Source organism: Staurois parvus, unplaced genomic scaffold (genome assembly GCF_062004578.1).
Source record: "Staurois parvus isolate SC_StPar_1 unplaced genomic scaffold, SC_StPar_1.0 ptg002841l, whole genome shotgun sequence".
Classification (NCBI taxonomy): Eukaryota; Metazoa; Chordata; class Amphibia; order Anura; family Ranidae; genus Staurois; species Staurois parvus.
In genome coordinates this window covers 246,288-269,510 of record NW_028320637.1, presented here as the reverse complement: position 1 = coordinate 269,510, position 23,223 = coordinate 246,288, and the positions used below count along the sequence as shown (strand labels likewise).

Below are 23,223 nucleotides of genomic sequence, written 5' to 3'. Positions count from 1 at the left end.
TTGTGAGCTGAGAGCCATGAGTCTCTGTTGGTCCTTTATCAACTTGATAGATATGGGGTGCCTCAGCTGTTGCCCTTGAAATTCTGGGTGGGGGTGGGGGGGAAGGTGGTGGCGTTTAGTAAAGAATAATCTGTATATGCAATGCTGCAGGAAATGGTCAGAGACTGCAGACATGATACCGGAGAGGGTCAGAGACTGCAGACGTGATACCGGAGAAGGTCAGAGACTGCAGACGTGATACCGGAGAGGGTCAGAGACTGCAGACGTGATACCGGAGAGGGTCAGAGACTGCAGACGTGATATCGGAGAGGGTCAGGGACTGCAGACGTGATACCAGAGATGGTCAGCGACTGCAGACGTGATACCGGAGATGTTCAGAGACTGCAGACATGATACCGGAGAGGGTCAGAGACTGCAGACATGAAACTGGAGAGAGTCAGAGACTGCAGACGTGATACCAGAGAGGGTCAGGGACTGCAGACGTGATACCGGAGAGAGTCAGAGACTACAGATGTGATACAGGATGTGGTCTGAGACTGATCCTCTCCTGGCATACATGGGACAGGACATACATGGGACAGGAGAGGGTCAGAGACTGACCCTCTCCTGTAGTATGTTGGCAGTCTCTGACCCTCTCCTGTATTATATCATATATATATTATTCTTTACTACCCCCCTTGGAATTTCAAGGGCAACAGCTGAGGCACCCTATATCTATCAAGTATGTCTGCAGTCTATGAAAATCTCCTGTATTATGTCTGCAGTCTCTGGCCATTTCCTGTAGTATGTTGGCAGTCTCTAACCATCCCCTGTAGCATGTCTGCAGTCTCTGACCATCTCCTGTAGTATGTTTGCAGTCTCTGATCATCTCCTGTGGTATGTCTGCAGTCTCTGATCATCTCTTGTATCAGGTCTGCCGTCTCTGATCATCTCCTGTAGTATGTCAGCAGTCTCTGATCATCTCTTGTATCAGGTCTGCAGTCTCTGGCCCTTTCCTGTAGTATGTTGGCAGTCTCTAACCATCCCCTGTAGCATGTCTGCAGTCTCTAACCATCCCCTGTAGCATGTCTGCAGTCTCTAACCATCCCCTGTAGCATGTCTGCAGTCTCTAACCATCCCCTGTAGCATGTCTGCAGTCTCTAACCATCCCCTGTAGCATGTCTGCAGTCTCTAACCATCCCCTGTAGCATGTCTGCAGTCTCTAACCATCCCCTGTAGCATGTCTGCAGTCTCTAACCATCCCCTGTAGCATGTCTGCAGTCTCTGACCATCTCCTGTAGTATGTTGGCAGTCTCTAACCATCTCCTGTAGCATGTCTGCATTCGCTGACTATCTCCTGTAGTATGTTGCCAGAGACTGCAGATATGCTAAAGGAGATGGTTAGAGATTGTCAACATACTACAGGAGATGGTCAGAGACTGCAGACATGCTACAGGAGATGATCAGAGACTGCCAACATACAGGAGAGAATCAGAGACTGCCAACATACTACAGGAGAGGATCAGAGACTGCCAACATACTACAGGAGAGGATCAGAGACTGCCAACATGCTACAGGAGATGGTCAGAGACTGCAGACATGCTACAGGAGACGGTCAGAGACTGCAGACATGCTACAGGAGACGGTCAGAGACTGCAGACATGCTACAGGAGACGGTCAGAGACTGCAGACATGCTACAGGAGACGGTCAGAGACTGCAGACATGCTACAGGAGACGGTCAGAGACTGCAGACATGCTACAGGAGACGGTCAGAGACTGCAGACATGCTACAGGAGACTGTCAGAGACTGCAGACATGCTACAGGAGATGGTCAAAGACTGTAGACACACTACAGGACATGGTCAGAGACGGCAGACATACTACCACAGAAGCGGTTAAACCCTTTGGAAATTCTACAGGAGATTTTCAGAGACTATGGACACATTACAGTTGTGGTTGAAGAAATGCTGCAGGAGAATGTTGGGCACTACCAAAGATTACTAGCAGTACAGACTCTATGAGTCAGTGTTCCTAATACTAGTTGCTAGTGCCCAGTGGCCACACAGTAAGCACCATATGTCCCTTGGACCTGCATGTTGAGCACCATAGGTCTAGGAGGCCACCCATCACCTTGATGGGCCAATAGGTTAGCTGTGATTTTCTTGGCTCATGTCATAATTCAAATAAATATGTGCCTCTCAGTCGATAAAAAAAAAAAATAGAGAGATATTTGTGGGTGTCATAAGTGTCTGCAGTTCATTTCTAACGCTGGTTTGCACTGTACAGGTTAATGACAGATGTGCTTTAATAGTTGGCCATAATGTATCCCATCCCAGTAGGTTTAGAACATGTATAGAATTGTTTTGATTCCTGGCAGCAAAAAATCTGCAAAAAAGTTGGAGATTTTTAGCCGTTAATAATCTTTGAGTTGGTGGATTGACTCTCTAGACTCTCCTACTGTCTGTCTATCCCTTTTGATGACTCTGACAGTCAGCAGATTGTCCCTAATGCTTGAACAAGGCCATGACATAGATGTCACTCTTAGGCCTCATAAACGTGAGTTCAAGGGCTTTGGGCGTTTTTTGGGGGGGTTTTGCCAAAGCCCCTCAACTCAATAAAAGCCTATGTGTCCATGCACACCCAGACTTTTATCAGAGTTTAACAGCAGAAGAGTTTAGGGCCAGTTCAACGCCCCGCTCCCGAACGCAGAAGAATCACGTTCAGGAGAGGAATGTTTTGACCAAAAACTCTAAACACGGCAAAATGCTTGTAAACATGCCTAAGCATGTGTAGCGCTTGGGCGTTCATTTCCTTAACAAATACTCAGGCCAATGAAATGAATTAAGGTTCACACGCTAAACGCGGTACCACGTGTAAACGCATTTTTGCCGCGTTTTAGCGTTTTTTGGCCAAAACATCCTTCTCCTGAATGTGATTCTTCTGCTGCCACGTTCCAGTGTACATGGAGCCCTACAGTTGCATTCCCCAGGTATTTTATAAAAAATTGATATGCATTGGAGAGTTGTGAGACCATATTTGGGCAATAAAAAGGTTGGAAGCCATTTTTAAATATCTTTTTCATATAGAGTCACCCTTTAAGCAATTGCTTTTTTTTTTTACAATTCATTTGTACAGTACTAGTACTTTTCTGCACCAAATTTAAAAATTGATTGCTGTTGGTACTCATATTTGGGCAATAAAAAGGTTGGAAGCCATTTTTAAATATCTTTTTCATATAGAGTCACCCTTTAAGCAATTGCTTTTTTTTTTACAATTCATTTGTACAGTACTAGTACTTTTCTGCACCAAATTTAAAAATTGATTGCTGTTGGTACTGTTCATGGCCATCGTGCAAGATGCCTGGTGCCACATGAACTGCATGTTGACCTCTGACCATTTGAAGCACTTTACACTGGTGGAACTTTGGAGCACTTTACACTGGTGGAACTTTGGAGCACTTTACACTGGTGGAACTTTGGAGCACTTTACACTGGTGGAACTTTGGAGCACTTTACACTGGTGGAACCAAAAGAAAGGTTAACCAGTGATGGCCATTTTTTGTATCCATTGGGTTTATTGGTCTAATCATTATGATGGAGCTTCAAATGTAGATGGAGAATTTGGGGTGGCAGTTTTCGTTAGCTCTTAGGTTTAGGATATTGGTGTACCTCACTCCAATCTCAAAATCCTGAGCAAACAGAAATATGACTCGTAAAACGTGTGCCATGGGTAACTGGTTTCAAAATTTATGTTCAGAATGGTATGTTTTATATTCTGTTTCATTGGAACGATCTGCTGTCTTCCAGGTGGGATTGTTTATTCATGTTTTGTGTTGTGTGTTTATTTTTCTTTTACTTTAACCTCTTCTTGTTTTGTTTCTGTTTTTCGTTCCCCACTGCGGGGACCTTGTTTATCACGCTGTTTCTGGCTCAGTCTTTTCTTTTTCTCTAACCTCCCTTGTAGAGATGGTAAGCAGATGTCTTTGTATTCCCCCCATAGCATGGGCGTACGGGTGATGGACACTTCTTGGGTTGCCCGCCGCGGTTCTTCCTTAGTCCGCAAAGGCCCCTCCACCCCGCCCGCTGTGCAGCCCCCTGCTCCTCCACCTCCGCTCGAAACCGCAGCCACACCTCAGTCACCAAATCCCGACTTGTCCGTAGAAAGTCCCTCCCCTACTCCTCCCAGTAGCGGCTCCCAGCCGGGTCCTGAGAGGATAAGGTAAGCACTCAACTGCCATCACCTCCACTTTTCATTTTCGCCACCCTGTCTCTCTGAACACCCTAACTGCAATTCTCTCCCAAGACCGCTTTTAGGTTTACCAACCCCGTTATCCATTTTGGTCACCATTTGGTTGTTTTTCCCCGTTTACCATACACATGCAATTCATTTTTTCAAGGCCTCGTTGTCTTTAGACCAAAGCCTTTTGTTTTGCAAAACAGATTTTTTTTTTTTTTTGGATTTTCCAGATCTCTTGATAGGAAACCTGTCAGCCATTTTAAACTTTTAATGGCAAAAGGGCTCAACATTCCTACATTTTGCACAGGTCTTCCCTACCCATCATCTCAACTGTCTAGTTGCACCACCCTAGCCTTTGAGGCACTCTGAATGGATGGGGGAAGGTGGCATGTGGTGGGCCTTAGTGTGAAAGTCAATGAAGCCATGCCCTTGGCCTCGTTAAAAGTTAAAATGGCAAACAGACTCACTTTAAAGTATTTTGAGACTCAGCTGCAGAACTATCTTGATTTTTAACAGGGTCCAAAGGAAAGGACTAAACTTGTTTCACAAACAGGATCTGTTTCATGATTTACAACACTCATCAACTTTTACCAGACACCCGATCGCTGTGTTAAGTCAGAGCCCTCATCTAAATTACGTATTGTAAAGACTGATTGTGATTGGAGGACAACAATGCCTATACAGTCCTATGGCAGCATATCTCCTGGGAACCAATCTCAACACAACCGATTTCCGATAGGGGTCTGACTTTACATGTGGAGGTTAATGAGCTGAACTGCAAATCGCTAAACAGACAACCTTGATTTCTTGTTTCCTAAAAGAGTATCTTTAAGTTGACCCTCATAACTGTTGCAAGCTGTCTCTTGATAACTCTTTGGCTCTGGTATTCAGCCTTTACATTTTTGTTTTGGGATTGTCCACTGCTGACCATAGGTGAAAGAGACAGTCCTGAGCCAGCAGAAAAAGAGAAGTTATGGAAACATTATTCAGGGACCACTTGCACCATTTGTGAAATAAAAAAAAAAAATTATATATATATATATATATATATATATATATATATATGCAGCTGGGTAGAAAAATGCTTCAACCTGTACTTACAGAAACTCATGTTTAAAAAAAACTGTAAAAAAAACACTTCTATAGGGCTCTTCATATGAGCTTTTATTCAAATATACAGTCTGGGGAAAAAGTAAGTACACCCCATGGAAATTGTTGACTTTCGTTTTATCAATTAAAATTGATAAATATAATTGAACAGGCAAACATAAAGGTCTTCATTCATACAGTGCCTACAAATAAAAGGGATACAAATGAAACCTAAAATGAACATGGTGTATTCTCATGATCTAAATTAATGAAAATGCAGATTGGTTACATGGGTAAATTAAGTGCCACCACTTCAAATCCATGCAATTATAACTTCATATTCCAGATAAGATGCCACAGAATAGGACTTCCTTAGGGAGTATGCAGGCAGAACCTATCTTAACTAACAATCTGGGGTCTGGTGTTCTGGTTGCCTTTGATGTGTGTGGTGTCATCATGCCCAGAATATTACCTCTTTTAGGCCTCCAGGAGGAAAATTGTCTATTCAGTTTAGCAAGATGCTTAAAAAAATTACAACATTTGTTTGAAAGTGGAGTAGATTCAAAGCACTGCTAAATTGTTCAGGTCTGGCCAGCCCAACAAGTTCAATCCAAGAGTTGACCCTTTTGATGCTAAAAGAAGTCTCCAAGATCATTGCTGGATCTGCAGGTAACTCTTAGTATCAAAGTGCATGCATCTACAGTCAGAAAAGGGACTATAGTTTGCAATTGAACATATAGGCTGAGACTAGGCCTTCTAGAACAATAGGCTGGGTACTGGTGACCTAAAAGTAGAGTTGATTTGGCACAATAAGAGCAGACTATTTGGAGCAAGCCAAAGACAGCATTTCTGGAGAAGAAGCTCCTATCAACCTTAAAGCATGGTAGTGGAAATGTTATGGTCCGGGGCAGGGGCGGACTGACAACTCATGGGGCCCCCGGGCAATAAGGGATCATGGGGCCCCTGTGTCCTTGCCCAAACTCAAAAAAGCCTATGAAAAGGTGCCAGGGGCATCTCATGGGGCCCCCTACTGCAGTGCCCGAGTTTCCAAATGGTCAGTCCGCCTCTGGTCCTGGGATGTTGTGGTGCTTCAGGGCTTGGGCAGCTTGCAATCATTGGGGTTTATTTTCCAAATGCAATCAGGCTGTTCACGTTGAAGTTTCTCCATAACTTAGTGCGTGTGGTGGAATTGCACTTCACAAAGAATACCCAATCACTTGCAAGGGTAATAGAAAAACAGCATGTTTGCTTGCACATGAATAGATGATGGAAGTCAGCAGAGCTTCACCCCATCCACCAACGCTGGAGAAAATTACCTTGAAAAGTGCAATTTCCCTTGAAAAGTGAGAAGTCTATTAACCTTTAGTAAAAATCAACCTCCTTGAGTCAACCCTGAATTCTGTATCATATTTAATGTGCTTAATGGGAATGCAACGACCTTCCAACACAATAATGATGTGAAGCACCCAAGTAAATCCAAGGAGTGACCCACAAAGAGGAACTGGAGGGTTATGGACAAAGCCTTGATTTGAATCCTACTGAATTTTGGGGGTGAATTTGAAATGGGCAGTTTGTGCAAGGAAACACGTAATTCTCTTGCAACTGAAGAAAGTTTGCGTGGTGGAGTGGTAAAACTTTCAAAAGTCAATGTTGGAGACTGGTTTGCAAAAAGTCTACAAAGTCATTTCTGCCAAAGTGGGCAATACCAACTTCTGAAGCCAAGGGTGTTCTTATTTTGTACACACCATCACAACCATTAATAGTTTTCTTAAATGGTTGAAATACCAGCATTTCAGCCAAGACATCACCTCTATCCAGGGGTGGACTGACCATTTGGAAACTCGGGCACTTCCTGAGGGCCTGGGGTCAGTAGGGGGCCCCATGAGATGTCCCTGGTACCTTTTTCATAGGCTTTTTTGAGTTTGGGCAAGGACACAGGAGCCCCATGATCCCCTATTGCCTGGGGACCCCATGAGTTGTCAGTCCGCCCCGCCTCTATCTTTAGGCACTGTTTGATTAAAGACCTAATTTTGCATGTTCAAATATGTTCAAAAACTTGAGTTCCTCATTGATGAATTTCGGTGGGAAAGGCATTCTTTTTATCAATGTCTACCATATTTATTAGTAAATTTTGTCTGTTTTTGAGATTCAAGCCCTATAATACCACATGCAAATCTGCCAGAATTTGGCTCCGGGGAAAACAGTCCAGCCATTTTGTTCTGGCTGTAAGTCCTGGGCTTTGGTTACTCACATGATATCTGCCCCTTTCAGGACCTAAAAGCGGCCTGCTTGCAACACAAAGCGACTTCATACTGCTTTGCTGTGTGCGTGGCTAGCAGCCTGTACGTCACCTCTCACCCGTCTCATGGCTGCCGGCTGGTCAGTCATTGCGCCTTTGCTGCTTTTTATTTTATAACACGCCTTTTCTGTTCTATTTCTGTCTGTGTGTCCGCTTTAAACAGCTCAGTCCCTCTTAAGCCCAGTAAAACAGGGACGGGTCATAAACGCAGTTCCAACATCAAAAAGGTTACCTATTTTGTATTCTTTTTATAAACAATTCGGATACTGAAGAGTTACCTCTGTATCAACTTTCTCTTTCCAAAAGGAACTCTCCATCCAGTTGCCGATCTGTCTTCCAAGTGGTTTCTGGTGTTAGAACGTCATTCCTCCTCCGACTGCTTCATGATTGGCTAGTCTCTGCTGCAAAACTGGTAAGGCGGCCAATCCTGAAACAGTTAGTATGGTTGCCCCTGGTCAGGACTTGCAGCTGTTTCAAGGCATAACTTAGCTGGAGGCGGGTGGACCATCCCTTAATATAAACACATGAACATATGCAGGATGTAATCTTCTCTTTATATTTCTTAGGATTTGCCATTGAGTAATTATAGACCAGCTTTTTGGATCTCCAATTGTAAACTCGTCCCATGATTTATGGCAATACACAAAGTGCAGTGACTTATGACAGCCAATCATCTTTAGAGCTCATGCTCAAATGCATGCATTCCAGTGCAAAGCAAGAAAAGACTTCGTTTGACCTGTTTGCTTGCATTTTAATCACACCTCAATAGGAGGGCAAAGCAGGTCCAACGCAGCCCTAAACCAGCCTTTTCAACCTTTTTATCCCAGAGGAACCTTTGAAATAATTATCAGGTCCCAGGGAATGCCCTACTAAAAACTATAATATGTTACAATATGTTATAAAGAATATGGAATATCTAGATCAGTGGTTCTCAAACTGTGGGTTGCGACCCCTTTGGGGGTCGAACGACCCTTTCACAGGGGTCCCCTAAGACCATCAGAAAACACATTTCCGATGTGTAAAGAGCAGCTACTGTGTTGAAAGCAGCTACTATGTTGAAAGCAGCAGTATTGGAGGTAAAACGACACTCATGAATTATAATTACTGGGTAAATAATTTTATGGTTGGGGGTCACCACAACATGAGGAACTGTATTAAAGGGTCACGGCATTAGGAAGGTTGAGAACCACTGCTCTAGAGCAAGGGTGTCAAACTCAATTTCATCATGGGCCACATTAGCATTATGGTTGCCCTCAAAAGGGCAGTTATATCTGTAAGACTAGATGTCCAGAGTCCCCTCACCTTCAGAAGTAGAGTTCCCCACCCTCCCATACATCGCAATACACCCCCTTCACCTTGTGCTGCTGCTGGGAATAAGCTGGGGGGGGGATGGGAAGCAGAAAGTGCAGGGTCTGGTGAAAGAGCAGAGGAGGGCTGGAGTCAGCTGTTAGTTTGTTGAATGCCGAGACCAAGGGAGGTGGCGATGAGGGAGTGCTGCTGCACAAGAAGGTATTGGATCTGGAGGAGGAGTTCTGTCCTCCCCCTGCTGCGAACTGTTGAGATGGGGGGGTTCAAAGACAAGCCTTTCCGCGGCTGCACGAAGAAGTGCAGAATTTGGTGGAGGAGTTCTGTCCTCTCATCTCCCATCTTGTACAACAAACACTTTACTCCTGCGCTAGGAAAGGACTCAGTAGACCCAATAGGAATGTTCTGGAATTTTCTGGAATATGCACTGCTTGCTGCCCTCAACAGACCGGGGTGGTCCGAATACACTGGATACAAATGGAGAAACAGAAAAAGGGCGCACCGACCTAGTGCATTATCGTTTGAAATAATTTATTAAAGAAACAAAAAGGGTATCATACTCACAATGGACATAATAACACAGGCATGTCAAACTGAACAAGATGTATGATCCAAACAACATCTGAGTCCATACGATGGTACCCTGGATGACCAACTGGCTAACGCGTTTCGAGGACACAACCTCTTCCTCAGAGCCTGGCGTTAGCCAGTTGGTCATCCAGGGTTCCATCGTATGGACTCAGATGTTGTTTGGATCATACATCTTGTTCAGTTTGACATGCCTGTGTTATTATGTCCATCGTGAGTACGATACCTATTTTTGTTTCTTTAATAAATTATTTTAAACGATAATGCACTAGGTCGGTGCGCCCTTTTTCTGTTTCTCCATTTGTATCTCCCATCTTGTATCAGCAGTTGGCAGCAGAGACCAGGAGAGGTGCAAGGGCCACTTGAAATGGCATGACAGGCCACATTCAGCCTGGGGGCCTTGTGCTTAAAAATGTGATCTAGAGTCATTTGACACTCATGGGGGTTCTTTAACACTAAATTGCTCTGAATTAAAATACAATAATGATTTTCAGTTATATTCACAAAGTAATTATCAGGAATAATCACAAAATTAAAGTTCATGGAAAGTGGCACCTGACAGTGGTTGTCAGTGAGAAGATTGCCCCTACAGACATGTAAAAAGACCATTGGTGGCATGCCACTGACTCTGGCTCCAGAGCTATTCACGAACTATAAGATGGGTGGTCAGTCTGCCACAGCTCAAGGAACCCCCAACAACCTCTAGAGCAGGGTTTCTCAATCAGGGTTCCATGGAATCCTAGGGTTCCTCCAGGGGTTGCTAGGGGTTCCTCAGGCAAAAAGTGATTTTTGCCTCTCAGATGAGTAACCACTGAGATCAGAGATCTTTTTAGCTATCTATAAGGAAGTAATTCCTCCCAATGACCACATGTAAGGACCATTCTTCATGTTGACCATTGCACTAATCTACTGTGAGCTGTCTATACGATAATTATTAGCAGGGGTTCCCTGAAGCCAAAAGGGTATTTCAAGGGTTCCTCTATGTTAAAGGTTGAGTGGCTCTAGAAGAACCTTCAGGTTCTACAGAACTCTGGTTGAGAATGGCTGCTCTGACCTGTCTTCTACACTACCCTATTGAAGTCAATGGGAATATGCTGACCTGCATTTGACATGCTGGAAAATGATGCCTGTGTACATGAGCATTTATTGTACCTTGGTGTAGACAACTAAAAATTGGAGAACTTTTTTTGGTACTTGAAAGGTTCTGCATATTAAATAATAAGGCCTTTTAGAGTAGCCAATGGTTTCTGATGGAACATACATCTAATTTTTGCAATTGAATTTTAATAGATGCTTTTGCAAGGGTATTGGCCAGTGAAGTGTGCTAATTTGCAATGTCTGTAGGCATAACTGTTCATTATTACGCTTCTCTCCTGAATGTTCCTGTCTTTGTTTTACCGCCTGTTAAACCGATTTTCGAATCTTGTTGACCAAACAGGTAAATTCAAGTAGGCCCCGGCACAGCAAAGAATTACTTATATCCAAAATGTGTCCCATCAATTCAAATCCCTGCATATTAGATTGTGTCTGCTTTTATGTGTTGTCGCTGTACAGAATTGCATGTTTTGCGGTTGTATGTGTTTGTACGTATTGGCTATATGTGTTGTGTCTGTAGCTACCATAAAATCTGCATTCAGTCGCTCTGTGTTTTACAGCGCAATGGCTTTCTCGCCAATTGCTACCTTTAATTTCCAGCCCTACGCGTTTCACACTTCATATCATATCTTTACACTTGTTGGGTTCTTCCTTGTACAAATATTTTTGCTCTTGTTTTCTGTTTTCTATTTTTTTCTGTTGTTGTTGTTCTTGTGTCTTTTTTTTTTTTCTCCGCACCCCAACACCGAACAGCGGAGATGAGATTTCGCCCCAGTGGTCGGATTCCTGTTACAACTACCCTTCCCCTGAAGAAGACCGACCCCTTTCGTACCCATGCTCACAGCACCCTACCCTCCATCCTCACCCTCCAAAAGCTCCACCATCTGTCAGGCCTGATGCCACCTCTACCTTTCGGTGGGCTGGTTACAGCCAAACTTTGCCTCCTTCCCCTCCGAAGCTTGACATAAACTCCAACCCTAAACCTTGCTTTTTGCACCTCACTAAGCAAAGCTCCCTTTCTGAAACTCACGCTTCTGAGCCTAACGTCTCACCCCTCTACATCAAAACCCCACTCGTCCTAACCAAACCTGACCCATCTGGTAACCCTAACCTACCCGCAATGTCTGCCTCGCCCCCATGGCTCAGCTGTTCCTGTGCTCGAGACAGAGGAACCAAGCTGACTAGGTAATTAAAAAAAAAAAAAATCTGCTGTGTATCTAATAAAACTGCCTCACCATGGAAAGGATGTAGAGTTCAAAGGCTTGCTAGACCAAGACATTGTTCCTTTTGGCAGGTAATCATCCAAACAGCTAAGATAAATTCTGCAGAATTTCAGTGTCTTTGTGCTTAAGCTGTAGCAAATTCCGCCAAAGGACTTGCAAGGCTTAAAATATCCGTAGGGGTTTGAAGGCAACAAATTTCAGATGCGCTTATTTGAACAATGAGTCAGCGGCATGAGTCAGTCTCACAGCAAAGTCTGTTGACTTGTAGAAAATAGTTCCTTCTACAAGAAGAATTAGATTGATGTGATGGCTCGGATTCAATGATCAGCAGCAGACCAAAATCTTCCACAGTATCTACTTGACAGACCTTGATGGCAATCCCAATGTCAAAACTAGGGTGGGGGGGATGTAACAAAAATGAAAGTAAACTAAAATTGGCATGGGCCAGGTAAAGGCAAGAGGATAGAAAAATACAGATAAGATTTTGCACTGCCATTTTACAGCCTTGAGTTAGACTATTTTATTATGAAAATGATTTGGCTTGTTCTGTATGGCACATTAAGAAACTGCTGAAATTCACAAATGTAGTTGCCTCTTTCTATTTGAAAAAAAGCTTTGAATTAGAATTGTTGGAAATGCTAGCTTGCTTTAGAAGCATCTTAGCATCACCAGTACTATAAACTTAAATCCAGTCTTATATCTAGATAGTTATTTTATTTTTTTTAATAAAAACTCAGATTTCTAATACCATTTTCAAGAGCCATGGAAATACCACTTTAAAGGAGGAAACTGAAAGATTCTGTAATGTATATGGGCCTTCAGAAAGGGGTTCTATAATGTATAAATGCCATCAAAAAGGGTTCTATAACATATATGGGCCTTCAAAAAGGTGTCCAAAATTTTAAGGTTTAATTTGTCAAAGCCAATGCTGAAATCTAATTGGGCATCTGTCAGATAAAAATATTGATTTCTGGTGTTTAATTTGTATTTTAGTCATCAAATTTAAAAAAAAATTAAAGAAAAAGTAGCAGGACACAGCTAAATGGATTGTTTGCTAATGGATAATGTTTGGGCCAAAATGTAGCTATCAAGTCAGGGAAACTTTCTTCATGAATGTTGCAAATTTCTTTTGCAGTACGTTAAAAGGGAAAGAGCTTTCTCCGGTTTCTGGACCAAAGGGAAGTCCAAGCACTGGTCATATGGTGTCTGCAGGTGGAATAGGCCTAAGCCAGCTCTCAACGGAACAAAGTCCTCATTCTCTTAGGAAAGGTACTTCTAGATATGATTTAGTATTCCAATAGACTTCTGGCTGGTTGGTGGTAAGATCCATAATATCATGTTTGTGAAGGCTTTTTCTCTACAGACCTCAAGAGAATCCACTACGATATTGGGGTGAACTCCAAATAATACAGTTTTGAAATTGTACAAGCTTAACTGATCTCATGGTTTTCAACTTTTTGTTTTTGTTTTCACAGCATCCAAGAAACTTGCACCAGTTCCACCTAAGATAACATACACCCAGACAGGAGCAGTGTCAGACCAATCAACAGGTCAGCCCTCTCCTGTCAGTCTTTCCCCGACCCCTCCCAGCACACCATCACCTTATGGACTCAGCTACCAAGGCTCTCTTTCTTTGACCCCAAACCTGGCTTCTCCCCCATCTGTGACCAGCACTTTAACAAAAGCCCGTCCTACTCCTAAACCACGGCAAAGGCCATCTCTTCCTCCACCCCAGCCACCAAGTCAGTCTGCTTCCAGTCCTCAGTCTTCGGAGAACAGTATCTTAGATGGCTTGTCTCCTGGGGATAGTATGTCTACAGGTAAGCGGATTTCTTTCCCTGCTCCGCCTCTGGAGATATATAGGTTTTATATATAAAATATTTAGATTCTACCATATCTCATAGAAACAAATACTTAAAATGACTGTGTAAACATTTTGAACTGAAGATTAAGTTAACTCTTCGGGTCATCTCTCTGGATTCTCTTGAGAATCTCTCAAAATGGAAAGATTTAAAAAAGAATAATCGAGGTTTACTGTAATTACAAAGACGGATATATGCCAATATTCTTCTCTCTCCATCTCCCACAAACAAAAGCACTAAGTGTTTTGTTTTGTTTTTTTTTTTGTTGTGTTCCCTTTGTCTCCCCTCGTTCTCCCTTCCCGTTTCCTCGCAGCCGTTTGACGTTGAGTGGCGCTGTGTTGGATATGTGTGAGGGGGAGTCTCCTGGTAAGCTAGAGCTTCAAGCGTTTCACACCCGCCTTGACCATTCACTTTAAGGCAACCAATGAATATCTGTTTAGCACCCTGTTGGTCATACTGTTCTCGCCATATGCATAATTAGCAGAATTTTTTATTATATTGGCATAATTATTTCCAATAATTCTATACATAAGAGGTATTGTTTCATTTGCCAAACCATGAAGTTTCCAATCTGTGAAAGGTATGGTACTAGAATATTTATAGTCGTTTAAAAGACATGGGAGCCCTATCATTGCAAGGTATTCTGGTTATGCCTATGATGGAGAATGTGCTGAACCTACGGGGATGTCAAGTACTATAATAACCTGTTTTCACCAGTCAGCTTTGGTTGCCCACCCATGCTAAACTGTTGCCTTTTTTCTGTTCTTGGCCTGACCCCCAGTTGATGTTTATACATGTAGCTGTCTTGACGAAAGTCGTGGACGCTTTTGGAAATGAACGTGCAATCCGCTGCACTTCACAATACATTCCCCGGCACTCTGTAACCTCATACTCATACTCCACGCTGCTTAAGATATTATTGCGTGTTTGTTTTCAAGAGCGTTTCCATCTCTAACCATACTGTGCCTGGTTGGCATTGCTGTGCGCACAAATGTTCTGGCAAGCCAGTAGGACTTTCGTTGAGCAGTAGTGGACAGCTATGTGTATGACTTTCCCTGAGGTGGCAGACTTCGCATGAGCCTGCCACCCCATAAACGCATGGCTTAGCCTTTCAGCGCTTGACAGACATGTCCACCAACACAAAGGTCTAACTGGGAAGGTGTGCGGTGTCGTACCCTGTGCTTCTAGCTGTTGTTTTGTTGCCTGTATGAACCAATGTGTTTGTTGTAGGTTGGTTTTTAAACCTTTGTAACCTGATGTTGGTGAGATGTCTATCTCATGTTCTGTTGTATCTTGGTAATCGGTGTAAAAACTGTAAAGGTTTCAACTCTTTGTATGGCTGTATTAGCTGTTTTTTTTATAATATCCTAACACACTTGAATATAACTTTTTCAGCAAAATTTTACACTATGCAGTCAAAGATTTTTGAATACCTGGTGTTAACACACCAACACTATGGAGGAGATTTGCGGAGAATTGGATGCAGTTGTGCATGGTAGCCAATCAGCTTCTAACTTCAGCTAGTTCTGTTAAGCTTTTTCAATAAAACCTGGAAGCTGATTGGTTTCTCTGCAGAGATGCACCAGATTTTGCACTCTTCAGTTTTAGTAAATATGACCAAAACTATTCGAACCCTTACAATTTATTGAGTTATGATGTTTCCAGTGAAGGGTACTGTTATTGCTACAGCGTAAAATGACATTTGAGGCAATTGTGCTCTTCCAACCTTGTAGAAACACGTCGAAGAAGGCCATTTTCTACTCCGGAGTAACAGCACCCCTTTGCACAAAGCTAGCTCCATAAAGACATGGTTGACTAATTTGTGTGGAGAAACTTGTGTGTCCTACACAGAGCCCTGACCTCAACCCTACTGAACACCTTTGAGATGAATTGTAATGCCATTTGTTAGCTGGGTCTTCTGGTCCATCGCTAGTACCTGACAAATGGTCTTTGGAATGAATTTCCCACAGACATACTCCAAAATCTAATGAAAAGCCTTCCCAGAACAGTTGAGGTGGTTCCAGCTGCAGACCGGTGGTAATGGTTTTGGAATGAAATTCCATAAAGCTGATACACTGTAGGTTTGATGGTCAAGTGTCCACAGGCTTATGCCCATATAATGTATTTGAAAATTTAATGTACTTGGATTATGTTCTGTTTATACAAAAGTGATAACAATGTGTTATGGCAAGCAAATGGTTTCTCTGCAGCCTCAAAACCATTGGCCACCTGGGATCTACCTTAATTCTCATCAGCTTGGGAAGTAGAGTGGGGCAAACTTGTGTTCTTTGGTGAAGATTAAACATTCAAATAAGATTGATAAAAGAGGTCTGTTAACAAGCAAAATGTTTTCAAACTTATTCATTTTTATACTTTAATATGACTTAAGTTTTCTCCTGCAACAAATTCGACAATTTACTATGGCTCAGTCGATTACAACTCTTACATGGGTTTTTTTTGTAATTCTATTCATGCTATGCCAAGAGATATAGAGAGAGAGAACTGCCCCCATTGGGGATGTCTTTTTGATATTTATTGTTGAAGAACTTTACACCAGAGAGGGGTTAAGGCATGGGATAATCCAAAACGTTTGCACAGTAACAGGAGGACATTTTCCTCTAGGCTCACACTCCAGGATTCTGCTGAGGACAGGTGAACGTCCAGGACTATGAGAGCCGTCTCAGTCCACGCTCCGGTCTTGGTCCAGTGAGGGAGACACTGGTGTCAATGGGAACTTATCTTAGAGGCAGAAATGTTTTCTTGTTCAAGGAACCCTAATTAACCTCTGGAGGAACGCTAGAGTTCCATGGAACCCAGTATAATTAATATTGTTATAATATTATTATTATTATTATATAGTGCCAACAGTTTACACAGCACTTTACAATAGAAGTGGGACAGTACAATTACAATACAGTTTGATACAGAAGGAATTGGAGGGCAAAGTAGTTTAGTGGCAACCAGAGTGTAGTAATGTTTAGATCTTCTTTGTGTGCCAAATATAACTTGGTGTCAGTGGGAACGTATCTGAGAGGCAGAAATGGTTTTAGCTCAAGGAACCCCCATAACCCCCTTGGGAGGAACACTAGTATAATTGATCAATTAGTTTAGTGAAAACCATAGTGTAGTAATGTTAGAACCTCTATTATACAAGGAATCCATGGAACCCTAGGGTTTCTCCAGAGGTTACGGGATCCTTGAGCAAGGAGCAAATTCTGCCTCTCAGATATGTTTCTATTGACACCAAGTTCAATTTCAAACACGAAGAAGTTCTAACATTACTACACTCTGGTTGTCACTAAACTAATTGAACTTCTTTGTGGGTGAAATTGAACTTGGTGTCAATGGAAACATATCTGAGAGGCAGAATTTGCTCCTTGCTCAAGGATCCCGTAACCTCTGGAGAAACCCTAGGGTTCCATGGATTCCTTGTATAATAGGCGTTATAACTTTACTACACTATGGTTGCCACTAAACGAATTGGTCAATGTATGCCAAAACCAATTTGGTGTCAGCTGGAATGTATCTGAGTTGCAGAAATGGCTCCCAGCTCAAGGAACCCGTTACCTTCTGGAGGAACCCTAGTATAATTGACCAGTTAGTTTAGTCGCAACCAGACTGTAGTAATGTTAACATTTCTTTGCGTGTGAAAGTACTGTATCTGTGTGGCCTTTGCTCATGGAACCCCTATTACCTCTGGAGGAACCCTGATATTCAATGGAACCCAAGTATAGTTGACTGGTTAGCTTAGTGGTACCCAGAGTGTGGTAATGAAATAATGTCTTTGTGTGCAAAATCCAACTTGGTGTCAATGGGAACGTACTGTATCTGAGAGTCTGAAATTGCTCCTAGCTCAAGGAACTCCTATTAACCTCTGGAGAAACTCTAGAGTTCCATGGAATCTTAGTGTAATTGAGCAATTAGTTTAGAGGCAACCAGAATGTAGAAATTTTAGAACTTGTGTGTGTGCGAAATCCAACTTTAGTGTCAATGGGAACATATATCTGTGGGGAAGAATTTGCTCCTTTTTCAAGGAACCCCTATTACCCCCCCGGAAGGAACCCTAGTATAATTGATCAATTGGTTTAGTGGCAACCAGAGTGTAGTAATGTTAGAACTTCTTTGTGTGCGAATTCAAACTTGGTGTCAGTGGAAAGATATCTGAGAGGCAGAATCCCCCAGTTTACCTCTGGAGGAACCGTAGGGTTCCATGGAATCCTTGTATAATTGACCAATTAGTTTAGTGGCAACCATAGTGTAGTAATATTAGAACGTCTGTGTGCCAAATCCAATTTGATGCCAGTTGGAATGTGTCTGAGTTGCAGAAATGTCTCCTAGCTCAAGGAACCTCTGTTACCTTCTGAAGGAACCCTAGTATAATTGACCAGTTAGTTCAGTGGCAACCTGTGTGTAGTAATGTTAGAATTTTTTTGTGTGCAAAATCCAGCTTGGTGTCAATGGGAACATATCTAAGAGACAGAAATTGCTTTGAACTCAAGGAACCCCTATTACTTTTTGGAGGAACCCTAGGTTTCTATGGAACCCTAGGATAATTGACCATTTAGTTTATTGGCAACCAGAGTGTAGTAATGTTAGAGCTTCTTTGTGTATGAAGTCCAACTTGGTGTCAGTGGGATCATACACTATATTGCCAAAAGTATTGGGCCAGCCCTCCAAATCATTGGATTCAGGTGTTCCAATTCCCTCCATGGCCACAGGTATATAAAATCAAGTCCCTAGGCATGCAGACTGCTTCTACAAACATTGGTGAAAGAATGGGTCGCTCTCAGGAGCTCAGTGACTCCAAGCGTGGTCCCGTGATAGGTGGCCACCTGTGCAATGAGTCCATCCGTGACATTTCCTTGCTACTAAGTATTCTGTTAGTGGGATTGTAACAAAGTGGTAGCAACTGGGAACAACTGCAACTCGGCCACCAAGTGGTAGGCCACGTCACATGACAGAGCGGGGTCAGCGCATGCTGAAGCGCACAGTGCGCAGAACTCGCCAACTGTCTGCAGAGTCACTAGCTAAAGACCTCCAAACTTTTTGTGGCCTTCAGATGAGCCCAACAACAGTGTGTAGAGAGCTTCATGGAATGGGTTTCCATGACTGAGCAGCTGCATCCAAGCCTTACATCACCAAGTGCAATGCAAAGAGTCGGATGCCGTAGTGTAAAGCACGCCGCCACTGGACTCTAGAGCAGTGGAGACGTGTTCTGCGGAGTGACCAATCGCGTTTCTCTGTCTGGCAATCCGATGGACGTGTCTGGGTTTGGTGGAGGAGAACAGTACTTGCCTGACTGCATTGTGCCAAGTGCAAAGTTTGGTGGAGGGGGGATTATGGTGTGGGGTTGTTTTTCAGGGGTTGGGCTTGGCCCCCTAGTTCCAGTGAAGGGAACTCTTAGGTGTCAGCAAACCAAGATATTTTGGACAATTTCATGCTCTCAACTTTGTGGGAAGAGTTTGGAGATGGCCCCTTCCTGTTCCAACATGACTGCCCACCAGTGCACAAAGCAAGGTCCATAATGACATGGAGGAGCCAGTTTGGGGTGGAGGAACTTGTCTGTCCTGCACAGAGTCCTGACCTCAACCCCATAGAACACCTTTGGGATGAATTAGAGCGGAGACTGAGAGCCAGGCCTCCTCCCCCGACATCAGTGCCTGACCTGACAAATGTGCTTCTGGAAGAATGGTCCAACCTTCCCATAGACACCCTCCTAAACCTTGTGGACGGCCTTCCCAGAAGAGTTGAAGGTGTTATAGGTGCAAAGGGTGAGCCACCTCAATATTGAACCCTACAGACTAAGACTGGGAGACCATTAAAGTTCAAGTGCGTGGAAAGGCAGGGGGCCCAATACTTTTGGCAATAAATTGTATCTGAGAGCAGAAATTGCTCCTAGCTCTAAGAACCCCTATTAACCTCTGGAGGAACCCTAGTATAATTGACTAATTAGTTTAGTGGCAACCAGAGCGTAATGTTAGAGTGTCTTTGTGTGCCAAGCCCAACTTGGTGTTCAACAAAGAACAATTTCTGCAGCTCAGATATGTTAAAATGAAGTAACCCACATTACCCTCTGGAGGAACTCTAGTGTAATGTTAGAACTTCTGTGTGTACAAATTCAACTTGGTGTCAATAGGAATGTATCTGAAAGGCAGAATTTGCTCCTTGCTAAAGGAGCTCCTATTAACCCCCTCTGAAGGAACCCTGGGGCTCCATGGAACCCTAGTACAAATGACCAATTAGTGTAGCGGCAACAGGACTCTGGTAATATTAGAACTTCATTGTGTGCCAAATCCAACTTTGGTGTCAATGGGAACATATCTGAGAGTAAGAAATTTCTCCTAGCTCAAGGAGCTTCTGTTAACCTCTGGAGGAACCCTAGTGTAATGTTAGAACTTCTGAGTGTACAAATTCAACTTTGGTGTCAATGGGAATGTATCTGAAAGGCAGAATTTGCTCCTTGCTAAAGGAACTCCTATTAACCCCCTCTGCAGGAACCCTGGGGCACCATGGAACCCTAGTACAAATGATCAATTAGTGTAGCGGCAACAAGACTCTGGTAATATTAGAACTTCACTGTGTGCCAAATCCAACTTGGTGTCAATGGGAATGTATCTGAAAGGCAGAATTTGCTCCTTGCTAAAGGAACTCATGTTAAGCCTCTCTGAAGGAACCTTGGGATTCCTTGGAACCCTAATATAATTGACCAATTTAGTGGCAACCAGCGTGTAGTGACGTTAAAACTTCTTCTTTGTGTGCGAAATCCAACTTTGGTGTCAATGGGAACATAACTGAGAGGCAGAATTTGCTCCTTGCTAAAGGAACTCCTATTAACCCCCTCTGAAGGAACCCTGGGGCTCCATGGAACCCTAGTACAAATGACCAATTAGTGTAGCGGCAACAAGACTCTGGTAATATTAGAACTTCGTTGTGTGCCAAATCGAACTTGGTGTCAATGGGAACATAACTGAGAGGTAAGAAATTGCTCCTAGCTCAAGGAGCCTCTGTTAACCTCTGTAGGAACCCTAGTCAGAACTTCTGTGTGTACAAATTCAACTTGGTGTCAATAGGAATGTATCTGGAAGGCAGAACTTGCTCCTTACTAAAGGAACTCCTATTAACCCCCTCTGAAGGAACCCTAATATGATTGACCAATTCGTTTAGTGGCAACCAGCGTGTGGTGACGTTAAAACTTCTTTGTGTGGGAAATCCAACTTTGGTGTCAATGGGAACATATCTGAGAGGCAGAAATTGCTCCTTGCTCACGGAAATCCAACTTTGGGGTCAATGGGAACATATCTGAGAGGCAGAAATTGCTCCTTGCTCAAGGATCCCCATTAACCTCCGGGGGAACCCTGGTATAATTGGACCAATTAGTTTAGTGGCAACCAGCGTGTGGTGACGTTAAAACTGCTTTGTGTGGGAAATCCAACTTTGGTGTCAATGGGAACATATGTGAGAGGCAGAAAATGCTCCTTGCTCAGGGAAATCCAACTTGGGTGTCAATGGGAACATATCTGAGAGGCAGAAATTGCTCCTTGCTCAGGGAAATTCAACTTTGATGTCAATGGGAACATATCTGAGAGGCAGAAATTGCTCCTTGCTCAAGGATCCCCATTAACTTCTGGGGGAACCCTGGTATAATTGGACCAATTTGTTTAGTGGCAATCAGCGTGTGGTGACGTTAAAACTTCTTTGTGTGGGAAATCCAACTTTGGTGTCAATGGGAACATATCTGAGAAGCAGAAATTGGTCCTTGCTCATGGAAATCCAACTTTGGTGTCAATGGGAACATATCTGAGAGGCAGAAATTGGTCCTTGCTCACGGAAATCCAACTTTGGTGTCAATGGTAACATATCTGAGAGGCAGAAATTGCTCCTTGCTCAAGGATCCCCTATTAACCTCCGGGGGGACCCTGGTATAATTGGACCAATTCGTTTACCGGCAACAAGAGGGCAGTAATGCTAAAACGTCTTTTGTGTGTCAAATCCGATTTGGAAAATGTGTGGGCTCTTTTGAACACTTTTCTTCTCAACCGCTTGCTTTTCAGATATCATCCATTTTGACATTCCATCTATCCTCATAGAGATTGACACCGCCTTGCAACGTGATGCCATGAAGCAAGAACAGCAGCGGCGTGCGGCGGAGGGCAGAACAGAATCGGATGAGGAGTCCGAAAGTACGGCCCTCTGACAATAACTACACCTTGTGCCCAACAGCCAAATCTGTGCCAATTTCCTGCAAATGATCCCCATCGTGCTCCTAGGGTGGGGGTGCCTTTCCGAAGAACAGGCCTTTTATGACACATTGGTCTCCATTGTCCAATTTTCCCACCAAACCTCGAAAAAAAAAAAAAAGGGATTTGTCTAACAATAATTCCGTGTCCACGTTCAGTGTGTTTATGTCTGTTGGACCACTGAGGCAGGTAACAAGGTGTCAAAAGTCCATTTTTTTGTATCTTAATAATTATTTTATGAGTAACGGGAGTCATGTGTCCGCCATTTTATTGTAGTTAGTGCTGCTATCTTATTCCCACAAATCTCACACTTCCTTTTTTTGGAGGGTCAATATCGTTGATTAATGCTGCAATGTGAGGATTTGATGCTCCACAACCTCTTGCCGCAAATTCTAGATGGTTTTTATTCCTCGGTCTTAAGTCTCCTAATTGCATCTCGCCATGCTTTGCCTCTTTTCAACTTGGATTATTTAAATGTTTAGTATTATTTATTGAGACTCAGAGTTGTACATAGTTTTAGGCAAGCCTTGCATAGCTACTGGTATCTTGAAGTAACATCTGATTTTTTTTTTTTTTTTTTTTTTTAATTGGTACTCCCCCCAATATATTTATTATGTATTTAAAAATATGTATTTTCAAAAATAAGGGGAAAAAAGAGAAACACTTAATACTGAATATTAATTTAAGTGAATGTGGCTTTTTATATTACAAAAACCGCACCTAAATTAATTTATAAAGAGTACACCCACCTCCCGAAATTAAAATCGGGCAATTTTCTAGTTCAATTACGTATTTAGTTGTGCGCCACCCTTAGACTTTAAGAACTTTTGACGTAAACCTTTTAAATAAGGATATTAACACTCTTGCTAGGTTGGCAGCAGCAATCTAAGCATTAAGATTAATTCAGAAAATTTTTTTTCAATTGGGTATTTAGTTGTGCGCCCACACTTAATATCCTGATTTAAAAGATTCATGTCAAATTTCTTTAACACTCTTGCTAGATTATTGTTAGCAATCTAAAAATGTAAGATTAATTCATTAATACATTTCCAAAATATAATCCTAACGCAATTTTTAAAAATTAATGTATAAATGGCACACCCACCTTTCAAAATTAAAATAGGACAATTAATTTTTTTTTTCAATTGGGTATTTAGTTGTGCGCCCACACTTAATATCCTGATATAAAATATTGATGTCAAATTTGATATAAAATATTGATGTCAAATTTAACACTCTTGCTAGATTATTGTTAGGATTATTTTTTTGGAAATGTATTAATGAATTAACCTTACATTTTTAGATTGCT

General features: G+C 42.6%; 1 protein-coding gene across 4 annotated transcripts in view; it reads left to right on the top strand.

Moving 5' to 3' along the window:
- Nucleotides 1–23,022, top strand: part of ARHGAP44 (Rho GTPase activating protein 44) — a 67,525-nt gene extending 44,503 nt beyond the window's left edge. Inside the window, exons 16-21 of one of the 4 annotated variants that reach the window (XM_089666785.1) lie at nucleotides 3,980–4,198; nucleotides 11,346–11,777; nucleotides 12,951–13,084; nucleotides 13,291–13,635; nucleotides 13,991–14,043; nucleotides 21,729–21,866. In XM_089666785.1, coding sequence (XP_089522911.1) covers nucleotides 3,980–4,198; nucleotides 11,346–11,777; nucleotides 12,951–13,084; nucleotides 13,291–13,635; nucleotides 13,991–13,998 — 1,138 coding nt within the window. In that variant the 3' untranslated portion in view covers nucleotides 13,999–14,043; nucleotides 21,729–21,866. Of the gene's footprint in view, nucleotides 1–3,979; nucleotides 4,199–11,345; nucleotides 11,778–12,950; nucleotides 13,085–13,290; nucleotides 13,636–13,990; nucleotides 14,044–21,728 lie in introns of all 4 variants that reach the window. The other 3 variants (XM_089666787.1, XM_089666786.1, XM_089666788.1) reach the window with 3 other exon arrangements.
- Nucleotides 23,023–23,223: the final 201 nt, after the last annotated feature.